Source organism: Halictus rubicundus, chromosome 11 (genome assembly GCF_050948215.1).
Source record: "Halictus rubicundus isolate RS-2024b chromosome 11, iyHalRubi1_principal, whole genome shotgun sequence".
NCBI lineage: Eukaryota > Metazoa > Arthropoda > Insecta > Hymenoptera > Halictidae > Halictus > Halictus rubicundus.
In genome coordinates this window covers 10382192-10395405 of record NC_135159.1, presented here as the reverse complement: position 1 = coordinate 10395405, position 13214 = coordinate 10382192, and the positions used below count along the sequence as shown (strand labels likewise).

The 13214-nt window shown below is 43.5% G+C and overlaps 1 protein-coding gene across 1 annotated transcript in view; it reads left to right on the top strand.

The window, feature by feature from the left end:
- The window catches only part of Stet (stem cell tumor), a 470503-nt gene that overhangs the window by 426439 nt on the left and 30850 nt on the right, over nucleotides 1–13214 (top strand). The window contains exon 7 of the mRNA XM_076796482.1: nucleotides 11970–12112. Within this exon, the coding sequence (XP_076652597.1) occupies nucleotides 11970–12112 (143 nt within the window). The remainder of the gene's footprint in view (nucleotides 1–11969; nucleotides 12113–13214) is intronic.

Genomic DNA, 13214 nt, shown 5'->3' with positions numbered 1-13214 from the left:
CGGTGTATTGCTCGACTGCTTTGAGCATGCTTATCACGATAAAATAACGAGACATTGCGATGTAAAATCGAGGTTTTTACACATTCCGTTGAACATTTCGCGTTTATTAGAGGGAGATCGAAATGTTCATCAATTTCGTGCCGGTGTGTTTGGCAACCGCTTTAAACGAGGCTTTTCATGTTTTTAACGAAAACAGCTTCCCGTTTGAATGCCACTCGTCGTGGCTGTTTTTGTTGATTACAAGTAAACGCGACGGTGCGTCGACGAATTGCAACGGAAAGTGGAAACTGCGAGTTTAAACAATTCCTAAAAGTATATTTACAAATATTTCTTAGCGCGATGTTAGCCACAAAATAATGTTCAGGCTGGCTTCGTTCAGCAATTACACTTCCTCGAATTGTTTGGCACCGTTTCTGCCACATAATTCGATTATAAATAATTGTACTGTTTAATAACAATCACCTGTTGCGCCGATTTCGCTCGCGTGCGTCGAACAGCCCAACTTTTGACCGAGTTTTTGATACAATTTTCGTTTTACAACCAAATTTTTATCGCTCTCGGTAGAGATTGCTGTTCGGTGACCAAAAGCGAAAAATCTGCGAAATAAATTGAATTCTAAATCGCCGTGAAAAAGAAAAAAACAAAAATAGAGAGAGGAGGGAAATAACACGGTTCAACCGTGTACGTGTACACGGTTAAACCAGAATCAGATTTGATTACAATTGATTACACGACGGAACAAAGATCGGAATTGATCGCGCCGGATCACGGCCGGTGTGGATTACCGGGGGCGAAAAAAAAAAAAAAATATTTCTGGAAACGGGATCGGTGTTTAAGCTGTGTCCGATGGCAGTTTTGATCCACCGTAGGATCGCGCCCGATGAAAGAATAAATCCTGCATATTCGTCGGTTTACAATAAACAACGCCGCCGAGCCTAAGCCCCGAGGCGCCCACGCCACCCGGCCCCCGGAAATTATTGCAACGATCAAGATAATCCATCGGCGGCCGTTCGCAGGACATTAGCGGTGCATGCGAAACACCGTTGCACCCTGTGCAAACCTGCACGCAATCCGCGATGCCTAATATTTCCTGGGGAAGCAGAAGTCGGCGTGGAAATTGCGAAATTTTTCTGCCTGTCGCTGGGGAATCTAACGAGCCAGCGGTAGTCCATCAAATGATTTTTCAAGAGCGGTAAATAAAAGGGTAACTGGAACAATTAAGGAAACACGGTTAAATTACGTGTACACTTCCCCCGGCGTTAAAATTTCAAGAATGTAGCCGGCTTCACTGAACTATTAAAATTTGTGATTTTTTCGTCCGCCATTTTGTCGCTAAAAGACGCCCAACGTTGTGGACAAAATGATAGCATAGTCCATTCAGCATGATATCTTCGAATACTTCACTCAATTGGCAGGAAAGTGAATTTTTCTAGAGTTCGGATAGCAGAGGTTGTACTATATCGCGGATTACACGCGTAAATACGGTCCGAATTGCATCGTGTTTGGGCTCATTTTAAACAGGAAAGTTTGAGGAAGATGTTCGTCAAAGTCTCATTCAAAAATAGTTATAAACAGAGAAGTTATGGCACTGAATTAGTACTGACTCACCGGTATGTTCTGCTCACTGCCTATCCTTTCCCACGTTTTACGCTGGTGGGGGGGGGGGGGGGGAATCAATCTACTGGGCAAGTTAAAAATGTTAATTAGGATGTATTTACGAACAAAATGAAAAATCTGCAGCTGCACAATTCTCACTGGAAGCTAAAATAAGCTGAAATTACTAAAAGAAGACGCAGAGGTATACAATATGGCGCGATTTTCCGTCTCATGGCCTACCATGTAAATTATGAATCCGTTTTAATAGTTATACAATGCCGGTAGTCGACCACGCCGCCATGTTATCGGCAGGCCTCCGGCGCGGGAATTTCGAATCCCGAGCGGAGCAATACATCTCGAGCCGTCAGTGGAAAATCGACCGAGAACTTCGCCTTTCCCCATTCGCACCCAGTTTTTCCGGCTCTCCTTTTTTTTCCAAGCTCGGCCAGAACTCACGGAAGTTCATCAGGGCCTTTGAATGGTTTAATTTGCATACCTAACAATATTACATCGCGCGGCCGCGCTCCCCGACGATAGCTTTTCGAGCTTCCTTCTGCGTTTTACCGTGTTGGAACTGAATTTTAAGAGCAAATCGCGAGGGGATGGGGGATGGGGGATGGGGATGCGGGAGCGTCTTCTGGCTCGCGGAAATAAAACCGGCACGACGGGAAAAGTATTTTTCACGTCGGCCGGTGTCTCGGAGTTTCGTCGCTTTTGTCGACGCGTTTGCGTTGATTATCCCCAATTTGTCCGCGCGCCACGGCCGGGAGAACGGGATCTGGGGAATGTTGTTCGACGAGGGAAAATAATGTCAACGAGGGCGTAGATTTGCAAACAAGGCAATCTCGTTTGCCGGCTGCCGGTGCTCCGCCTTCAATTTTCAATTGCTCAAAGGCAAACGTCCTTTATCGGGAAAAGGAAGCGCTCGAACGACCAATCCCGAAATTCCTCCCAGGTATCGCGCCGGAGACATCAACCATAAGCTTCCGCGGGGCTGGTGGAACCCGAGAGTCCTCGGAGAGTATACGGATTAATAAATTGGTGCACTGGATTCTCCATTTACATGACAGATTCCGCGCGAAACAGAGGCTAAATCGCGGGTCTCGCGCGTTGCTTCTTCTTTCGGTTATTTCATATTGCTTCATTTGGTTCGTAAATGCATGCTGGTTAACATTTTTAACTTACCCGGTTGATTAATTTTTTTTCCGCTAGCGTGCAGCGTCGGAGAGAATGGCGAGTAAGCAGAACATACCGGTGAGACGATACTGATTCGGAGCCGTAACTTCTCTGTTTATAATGATTTTTTAATGGGACTTTTACAAACGCGTTCCTTACACTTTCCTGTTTAAAACGAGACCAAACACGATGCAATTCGGATTGTATTTACCTGTGTAATCCGCGATATAGTACAACCTCTGCTATCCGAACTCCAAAAAAATTCACTTTTTTCTTTCGATTCAGCGAACCATTCGAAGATATACTCGGTGGAGTATCGTACACGGTTTTGTCCAGCAGTTTAAAGGTCCTTAGCCGGAAAAAAATGGCGGGCGATTTTTAGCATAAGACAAACCGGAAGCGTCGCGAAAATCCTGTTCACGGGAATAATATTCTCGTTGTCCCCGTCGATTCCGGCGATATATTTCGGCCACGGTCTTCCAGGATTTCTCCTTCGTCAGCGTGTGCGTCTGGGGTGCGGATGCGGGGTATTAGCAGGATTTATGCATTTATAGGATCGCGGCAGGCGATGGATGCGTCCTGAGGAGCGCGCCGATGTCGGGGAATCTCCCGATAATCGTCGCCGTGTAATCGCGTTTGCTCTCGAACCGACGATTTATGACCAGTCACGTCACTGCCAACCGTGCGTGTCTGCCTTCGCCTGCTGATTAATGCGAGCGGACTCCGCCGACGGAAATAATGTACAGATTTCCGACGCGGGGAGAACGAGGAATTGTGGCTCGCTAGCCGAAACGGCCCTTGAAAACTGCTATAACGGTTCCTGAAATGATCCTGAGGAAGTTCTTCAGGGTGCAGTTGCCACGAGTGCAGTTGTCTTCTGGTAAAAATGCTTTAGCTCGAATGTGGTTCGTTCTATTCTCATCCTGAACCATTTAGGTTCACCTAGGTTCAACCTAGGTTCATCCTGAACCATCTAGGTTCGTCCGGAAACCATCTAGGTTCGTCCGGAAACCATCTAGGTTCGTCCTGAACCATCTAGGTTCAACCTAGGTTCATCCTGAACCATCTAGGTTCATCCTGAACCATCTAGGTTCGTGTTGAACCATCTGGGTTCCTCCTAAACCATTTAGGTTCACCTAGGTTCAACCTAGGTTCATCCTGAACCATCTAGGTTCACCTAGGTTCAACCTAGGTTCATCCTGAACCATCTAGGTTAACCTAGGTTCAACCTAGGTTCATCCTGAACCATCTAGGTTCATCCTGAACCATCTAGGTTCATCCTGAACCATCTAGGTTCATCCTGAACCATCTAGGTTCGTGTTGAACCATCTGGGTTCCTCCTAAACCATTTAGGTTCACCTAGGTTCATCCTGAACCACCTAGGTTCGTCCTAGGTTCATTCCGAATCACTCAGGTTCGTCCTAGGTTCATCCTGAACCATATAGGTTCGTGTTGAACCATCTGGGTTCCTCCTAAACCATTTAGGTTCACCTAGGTTCATCCTGAACCACCTAGGTTCGTCCTAGGTTCATTCCGAATCACCCAGGTTCGTCCTAGGTTCATTCCGAATCACCCAGGTTCGTCCTAGGTTCATCCTGAACCATATAGGTTCGTGTTGAACCATCTGGGTTCCTCCTAAACCATTTAGGTTCACCTAGGTTCATTCCGAATCACCCAGGTTCGTCCTAGGTTCATCCTGAACCATCTAGGTTCGTCCTGAACCATTTAGGTTCACCTAGGTTCGTTCTGAACCATCTGGGTTCGTCCTAGGTTCATGCTGAACAATCTAGGTTTATCCTGAACCATCTAGGTTCGTCTTCATTCGGCACGCAAAGCAGAAAAAAGTAGTGGTTTATCACTGTCCACGTAGCAGATGAGTTCCAAACAAAATTTTATGACGTCGCGTCGGGGAGGAGGCGGTATTTTTATTAGTTCACCCCGGGAGGAGTTTGTCGATCGTAATTTAGCATTTTGAGCGTCCCACGGGACGAATAAATAACTATTGTCAGAGCGGGAAACGTTGGTGCGAGTATATGTATGTATGTATGTATAATACGCAGATATACATATGTACAGAGAGGATCTCCACTCCGTGTGGAGCTTCGGAAGTTCTCGCATTATCGAACTTCATCCGTTTTCTCCCGCCGCGCCGGCGGCGACTATAGTTTGCAAAAAGCAGCTAAGCCGAGAAAGATGGCGCGGGATCCTGGGAGCGTGAAAGAGGCTTTTTGTCGGCGACAACCGCCGACGACAACGGCGATGACGTTCACACTCTCGACGAGATGAATTGGATGTGCTCGGGAATATATGGGGACACGTAATCCAAGGTCGGAAATTCGCGATGGAACCTGGCGAGCCGATTATCCGCGTATTCGCGAAAACAGAGCCGGAATTCGATTCCCTTGTACAACCCTGGATACTTGTTTCTGCAATTACTTTATCGTCAGATGTAGAAGAGATAGACTAGAGACTCTTCGTTCGATAGAATTGCCTGAAAACACTTTCAGACGAGATTTCAAGATCACCAGTATTTTTTTCGACGAAATTTTGGATTCTTTCTTCGATATTGTTATAGAGCATGAAAAGACGAATCCAACGAGTACGATGAACATACCATTCCGACCATTCAATCCAGAGATACTCGTGTTTGAAAATATTGAAAATCTTTTAAAAAAATCTTTCAGACACAAATATTTCTGGATTGAATAGTCGGAATGGTATGTTCATTATACTCGTTGGATTCGTCTTTTCATGCTCTACAATAATATCAAAGAAAACACGCAATATTTCCTTTTTACAAATATCGATCAGGTTAAAATCTTATCAATAAGTGCTTCAATCAATTTTTGGCCAAAATAACAATAAACGAGGTACATGTTCAGGTGATCCCAATTATCTCATGATTTAGTATTCGTGCCAAAGATGTAGTAAAGGGAGTGCAAAAATTTATTATTCCGTGGCGAGTAGAGTGACGGTAAAAACTTGCGAGGAGAAAGAAGCGCAACGGTCCCGTGGATTAACATTGGTACTCGAAAATCACAAAGAGATAATAAGTTTCCAAAGGTACGGCGGCGTTCACCTGTCGCCGCAGTGATACTGCGATATCACTGCGGCTCATTCGCGGTGATGAAAATTTTGCTCGAAAATTGAAAGAGCATGCAAACGAACCGCCCGCAAAGACTCTGGAGTGTTCATTATTCCCGCGACCATGATTTATTTGATGCTCGTGTGTGACAGATAATTCTTCGGATACGCTTCCGTCGGTCGCGAAATACAAATGATATTGGCGCTGTATTGTAATTAATTAATGCGGGCTATTAGTATAATGAACTGTAATTAAATTAGCAATTAGGTTGCTAGGTTTATGTGTTATATTGTAAAAATTTGCTTGGAGACATTAGAAAAAGTATCGAAACTTATAAAATAATTTTAACAATCGACTGTAGTTTAAATAATTAAAAAATATTGATAGTGATAATAAATAAAATTTAATAGCCGTAGTAATATTAAAAATATTAAATACTGCCCTTTAATGCATTAAAATTATTTATGTCGCTCATTTTTTAAAGACTGGGTAAGAAGATTTATGTCGTACATTAAAATAATGAATGAAGTCAAGCATAAAAATCTTGTTACGATGGTTTCATTTTTAAAAATTGCAGAAACGCGTATCGGAGGTCAAAGGAGAAATCCATCAAACGAATAAATATTTAATATCACTATCGCTCGCAATTGTGTCGCGGCGATTAATTCTAGTGACCCTTTTTGTGGACTTAATTATAGCTTCGTGTAATTTCAAGAATTTCATTCGTTCTCATCCTATATTTACTGGTGCACAGCGACTCGTTGATTTATTCATTGGAAAGGTTTCATATTTGCTGCTCGGAAATCGCGGATACAGTTTGACGGTTTAAAGAAAAATCGTGTGAACGGCCGGCGATTTCTACGCTTAATTAATATCTCGAAATTACGTGAATAAAAATACCATGGGAAATCATGTTAGAAATAATTTTACAAAACCGTCAGTGAGCGCATTCTTTTTTAAAAGAGGACAAAATTATACTGTCTCGAAGAATACGTATGATGACAGGAAGTTTTTGTTTCTCAAGATTATTTTTTAACAAGATTTCATTGATATTTTTTATATGAAACCATACATTTTACTTTCGATAGGCTTATACAGCATGAAAAGACAAATCCGACGAGTATAATGACCATACCGTTACGATCATCCAATCTCGAGATATTTCTGTTCGAAAGATACTTTTTTCAGTGAAAGCATTTCCAAATTTACCTTTCAGACACAAATATCTCGAGATTAAATAATCGAAGTGGTATGGTCATTATACTCGTTGGATTCGTCTTTTTGCGTTCTATAATAATATCGAAGAAGAACCAGGAAATTTCGTCTGAAAAATAACAATAACCTTTAATTCTTGTAAAAAAAAAACATACCACTTTGATAATGCTGTTGTGAATGAATCGGGGCCAATGAGTGAATTTTGGTTAAACAATGTCAATGTGGAATGCTAACAACAAAATGTGTCACCGCTACATGTAAGTGTCAGCGTAATTCGCGATGACAACATTCTCCAGTGGAAAAATCCGCCACTGGCAGTATCTCGCATTTCCATGGAATCACGTACGCGTATGCATCCTCGTTACAAGAGGACCAGGGCATAATCCTGGAACGCGTGGTGGCGTCGTTACACCATTATCGTTCATCGTGGGAAAGAGAGAAAGGAAAACGACAAAAAGAAAGAACGTAAAAGAACAGTCTCCACGAGGGTGGCGTCGTCCCAGAATTTGGCTGGCCATGCTCTTCAATTCTGAAAAAATCCTGAAAAGTCCCCCCCGAGTCTTCTAAGAGCCCGCTCGCTATCCCTCGTCCCGCGAGGAAAAAAATGAAGCAATTACACAAAACACTGGCTAATGGACCTTAATAAGGGGTGCTGCTCATATTCCGCGCAAGCTTTTTCTTCTTTTTTTTTTTGTGCGGCTGCTGTTCAACCCTTTACTTCCCACTTAGCTCCCACGCAACCAGATTTTTCCCTTCGAAAGAGGAAAAAAATCGCGACGGGTTATTATTGTTTTTATCCGACTCGAAAATTAGATACAGATAAACGCAAACTGAGAAAAGAAGAAAAATTCTAATTGGAAACTGTTATACTGTCTCGTGCAAACAGTAATTTGTGAAATCGACTTTCCAAGTTCGTTGATATTTTTTTAGTCACTATCTTATATTTTCTCTTCGATATTCTGGTACAGCATGAAAAGACGAATCCAACGAGTACCATGACCATAGCATTTTTATCATTCATTCCCGATATATTCGTATCCGAAAGTATTAAGTACGTTAAAAAAATATATTTCGAGTACAAATATCTCGAGATAAAATTATCAAAACGGTATCGTCATGGTACTCGTTGGACTCGTATTTCCAAGCTCTATAAGAATATCGACGAAGAAATGCAATACATCAACATCATGCTCAGTCGTGATCAATTCAAAATTCAATTATACACTAAAATACAGCGAAATAGGGGAAAATACAGTACACAATCGAGCCAATCGCTATTATAAATGAACCTCGGATGACAAATAGGTTTGCCGTCGGTGAACCATGGAATTATTTCACCGATGCACCGGAGGACGCCGTTCGCATCGCAAAGACGCGTATCCACCTTCGGCTAACGGTAGCGCATACACGGTTGCATTCATTCCTTGAGCCGATGACGATTGCCTAGACGGTTCTTACGGCATGCTCTCTCCCACATAATAGCTGTCCCAGTGAATAGCGGTCCCCGGTATCGTGTCCAACGCGCTCCGACGCATCCTGCATCGATGTGCATTATACGGGCGGCAGGTTGGTGCAGTGTGGTTGCACTTTCCCAGAGAACACTCGCATCGGTGAATATATACGTATAGACGCCTCTTTCCTCCTTCGCGTATTAAGTCAAGCGCGATCATTTGCATGTTGTTCACAGTCGGCATAACTGAGAACGGTTTCGGTCACTTTTTCCCGACGACATTGTGCGGAACTTTCGACAAAGTCGACGTAGAACGGTGAAAGTGTTCTCAAACGATTGTTAAAACGTTGCGGGGGTCGAGGGAGAAATGATCACGTTATTATACGTCGCAAGGTGTGCGAGATATTTGCGGGTAATGCGCGGAAACTTGCTAATGTTGTTATAGGACGGAGGATGTGATTAAATGCAATTGCATTGGTGTGATTATAATTTGGGCAACCGATTCGGGCTCGTATGGTAATATCAGCTATTAGGGTAGATGCATGCAAAATTTCTAGGCGATTTGTCGATCGGTGTTTCCGTAATTTAGGAACGAATGGGCACACAGTGCTGCTCGGCCTGGTGAATCGAATATTTTCGATTTTAATTGTGCTTTTCAAAATGCTCCGAAAAATTGTGTCATGACTCGGGTACAAAATTTGAACTATCTCGGGCTAGCTTTTACGTAGCATGAGAAATACTCCATCAAGCATCACGATTTTAGCCAAACGATCAAAAGAGTCTCGGCAAGTAGTAACATCAACGCATGGTGAATTGTGCTTTTGAGAGAGCTCCGAAAAATTGTGTCATGACTCGGGTACAAAATTTGAACTATCTCGGGCTAGCTTTTACGTAGCATGAGACACACTCCATCAAGCATCACGATTTTAGCCAAACGATCAAAAGAGTCTCGGCAAGTAGTAACATCAACGCATGGTGAATTGTGCTTTTGAGAGAGCTCCGAAAAATTGTGTCATGACTCAGGCACAAAATTTGAACTACCTCGGGCTAGCTTTTACGTAGCATGAGAAATACTCCATCAAGCATCACGATTTTAGCCAAACGATCAAGAGTCTCGGCAAGTAGTAACATCAACGCATGGTCCTCAATCCCAGCGCCCTCAGGTGCTCAAAATCGCTAAGCATCGTCGCTCAACAAAAGAGGATTACCCACAATCCTGTGACCTCTGAATCGTCAGAAAGCAGCCTCGACATCAGTTTTCGATTTTTCCTCGAACCGGTGACTGCGACCCAACTTCTTCGACAACTCCCACGCCTAACCCACTACCCTACCAACCCTCAAAATTCCACCCGCCTCCTGGTGCCTAACCTACACAGACACGCTCACGTACACCCAGAAGCGCTCCTCTTTCCCAGTTCGCGAAGGACTATCTCTTGGTAGCATCTTCGATCCTCGGAGCCCGGCAGCTCTGTATTTATGCGACGTTGCGCAGAATTACTGAACTCTTTCGCGTCCGTAGCCAACCCCGTAGACGTCTGTCTTTAAACGTTCGCTCTACATCCCTCGTCCTCCTTTGCGTTCCACGGCTCTTCGTTTTCTATCGTCGCCGTTGCCTTCGTCGTCGTCGTCGTCGTCGTCGTCGTCGTCGTCGTCGTCGTTTGATTCTTTCTCCCGTTATTTATCTTTGACTCTCCGTTTTCATTTCTTGCCATCCGGTAACCCGGCCACCCCTCCTTTTTCAAACGGGGATGAAAGACACGCCTCTGTGCACGGCGACTACCCTGAAGACCTCTCTCTCCTCTCTCGCTCTCGCTCTCTCGTCAGGGTAGTAGCCGGCGTGGAGCAGCACGGTCCCGCGAATTTCTCTGTTCCATTAGCACAAAGGAACGCTGCCATGACAGTCACGCGCGCTCCTCGGAATTAAAGGACCTGCGCACCCTCTACACCCCCCCCCCCCCCAAGGCTAGCTAGCAATTAAAGTGGCTTAATTGAAAGATGTACCGCGACCGGGATAATAACGAAACGCGGCCGATAAGTTGGCTAATGCTGCCCGGGAACCCTAATTATCGACATACTCTCCGGAATTGGAAGGTCCTGGGCTGATCGAGGCCTAGAACAAGATGCAGAGTAAACAGGGATTCCCGGGGGATCGGGAGGCGATTAGGGAGATTTATGCCGGGTTACGACTGTGCCCTTGGTGTCACGGCGCGGCGGAGTCGTTGGGAACAGTGTACCAGAGTTTTGCATTAATTTTCGGAGAAACGCACATCAGAATTGAATCATCTTGACGATCTTAGTAGGCTGTAAATAGCCCCGCAACGCTAAATTCAAATTCGTTTCTTCCATTTCGTGTTTTCCACGAAAATGACCACAGTTCGGATAGCAGAGGTCCCACTATATCGCGTATTAAACGGACAGTTGCGGTCCGAATTGCATCGTGTTCGGTATCGTTTTGCTCGCAGAAGAGTCGCGGACATTTCAGTGGAAGTTTCGTTGAAAAATTGTTGGGGACAACAAAGTTCTATCAACTTTTGTCCACGCGCTGCCCTTTTCGCCAGCGGTAAGAGCTCGAAGAATAGCATGTGCGCGCGACGTAAACCGCTTTACGGGCTGGAAATTTCCGGGCGCATGTAACTACATACATCGTGTTCAATTCGCGGCGGTTTCAATATTAAAATTGTCAATATAACTCCCGCTTTTCGTTGAAAACAACAGGCGCCCGGGAGCACGGCGCGCGCGGCGTTCCTCTGGTTTCCAGAAACAATATGCCTAAGCGTCGCCGGCGCAGCGGCGTCGACACGATATTACAAAGCCTGATTTATATTGACCATTCACGCTCAACCACTGCCGTAATGCTGCACGCACAACCACCGAGCCCTGTCCCCTCCCCACCTCTCTCTCTCTCTCTCTCTCTCTCTCTCTCTCTCTCTCTCTCTCTCTCTCTTCCTCGCTCACCCCACGCCGTCACTTACATTCACTCGGAAACCCGGAAGTCCGGATCATTATGACGTAATAAACGTCCCTACCATGCCGTCTGTCACTCGCGTACCTTATTACGACCCCGGCCCTGTTACCACCACTCGGAAACATTATGGAGCGGTAGAGTTTCAACATTTTTTTCGATGGAAATTCGAATTAGTTCGAGTCCGACCTCTGTCAGCTCTAAACGCTTCGGTATGATAAAGATCGCTATGTTTCCTGCCGCGTCATTTTAACACTAAATTTGCGGAGCATTGACACTATTTATTTAACTTTTTAATTGTACAATTTTTGTGAGAATATAGTTGTATCTATAGTTTTCTATGGGTGTGTGCCTTAAGAATCTCAATAATCGTATATTATAAAATTTTCATTTGCTCGTACCGTTTCGTAATTCGCTAAGAACTTGTTAGTTGCATTTATTGTAGATGGTGTATAATAATTTTTGGTTTTCTGTTTCTTTTCCAGCTGGGTTTTTTCACGTACTACACAGTGGCGATGGGAGAAGTGAATCCGTCGGGTCCGGTACCAATCGATAGTGTCTTCATTTACAGACCGGACAAACGTCTCGAGCTCTGGAGGTTCGCGTTCTATATGTTCCTTCATGCTGGGTGAGTATTAACTCGTTGAAAGCTAATCGATCCGCTCCGTTGATTTGCCGGAAAAAATATATTTAAATAATTCCCCACTGCAACGAAAACGCGTCAAGAAATCCTATTTGATACCATGGATTCAGATATTTTTTTACTTTACTGTGTAATTGAAAGTTTTGTATGAATATTTTTTTTAATTAAATCTTGCATTTTTTCTTCGATATTGTTGTAGAGCGTGAAAAGACGAATCCAACGAGTATAATGACCATGCTGTTACGATCATTCAGTTTCGAGATATTCGTGTCTGAAAGGTAGGGCGTGGGTTAGGTCTTGGCTAGGTACCTTACCTTTCAGACATGAATTTCTCGAGATGGAATGGTCGAAATGGTATCGTCATTATACTCGTTGGATTCGTATTTTCATGCTTCACGACAATATCGAGAGAAAAATACAGGATTCCGTTAACAATTTTCCTAAAAAGTGTTCTTAATTCTAATACCAGTAAAGTTAGGAGAAAAATTATTTGCTTTTTGGAAAGGGATAGATATATTATTAAAAAGCACAGTTTTCTGTTTTATTTGACTGCAAAAGTTTTCGAATAATCTAAAATCGGAAGATAAATGTTTCCGGAGACGTATTGGTAAGTAATTTCCGCAAAAAAGCAATTAATATTAATTTGCAATCGTGATCAGTGTACGTCGAAAAACAGAACGCGAGGATGTAGAATTATTTATGGCACAATCGGTGACGGAGCTCTGTTTTTACAAGCTTCATAAGCTGCGCCGATACTTTTTCAATGTTATATGTGCGTGTGTACGTCCGTTATATTTGCATGTTGCGAAATGAAACGCGATGAATTTTGGAATATACGAAAATTGAAATTTATGAGTGATTTATCGACAGTTTTCGCATATAAATCCCAATTTGAAATGTTTGAAACGTCGATTACTGATCCTTAATGACGACGTTTTTGGAAATTGTGTTATTATATGTAGCTGTTTATTGAAAGCTGCAATTATTTACTCGATACACAAAGTATTCCGGAAAATGTTCGAAGGTTTATTATAAAACTTCAAAAACCAGTCATAAACACTAAATCTAAAAGTTGAGACTCGAGATC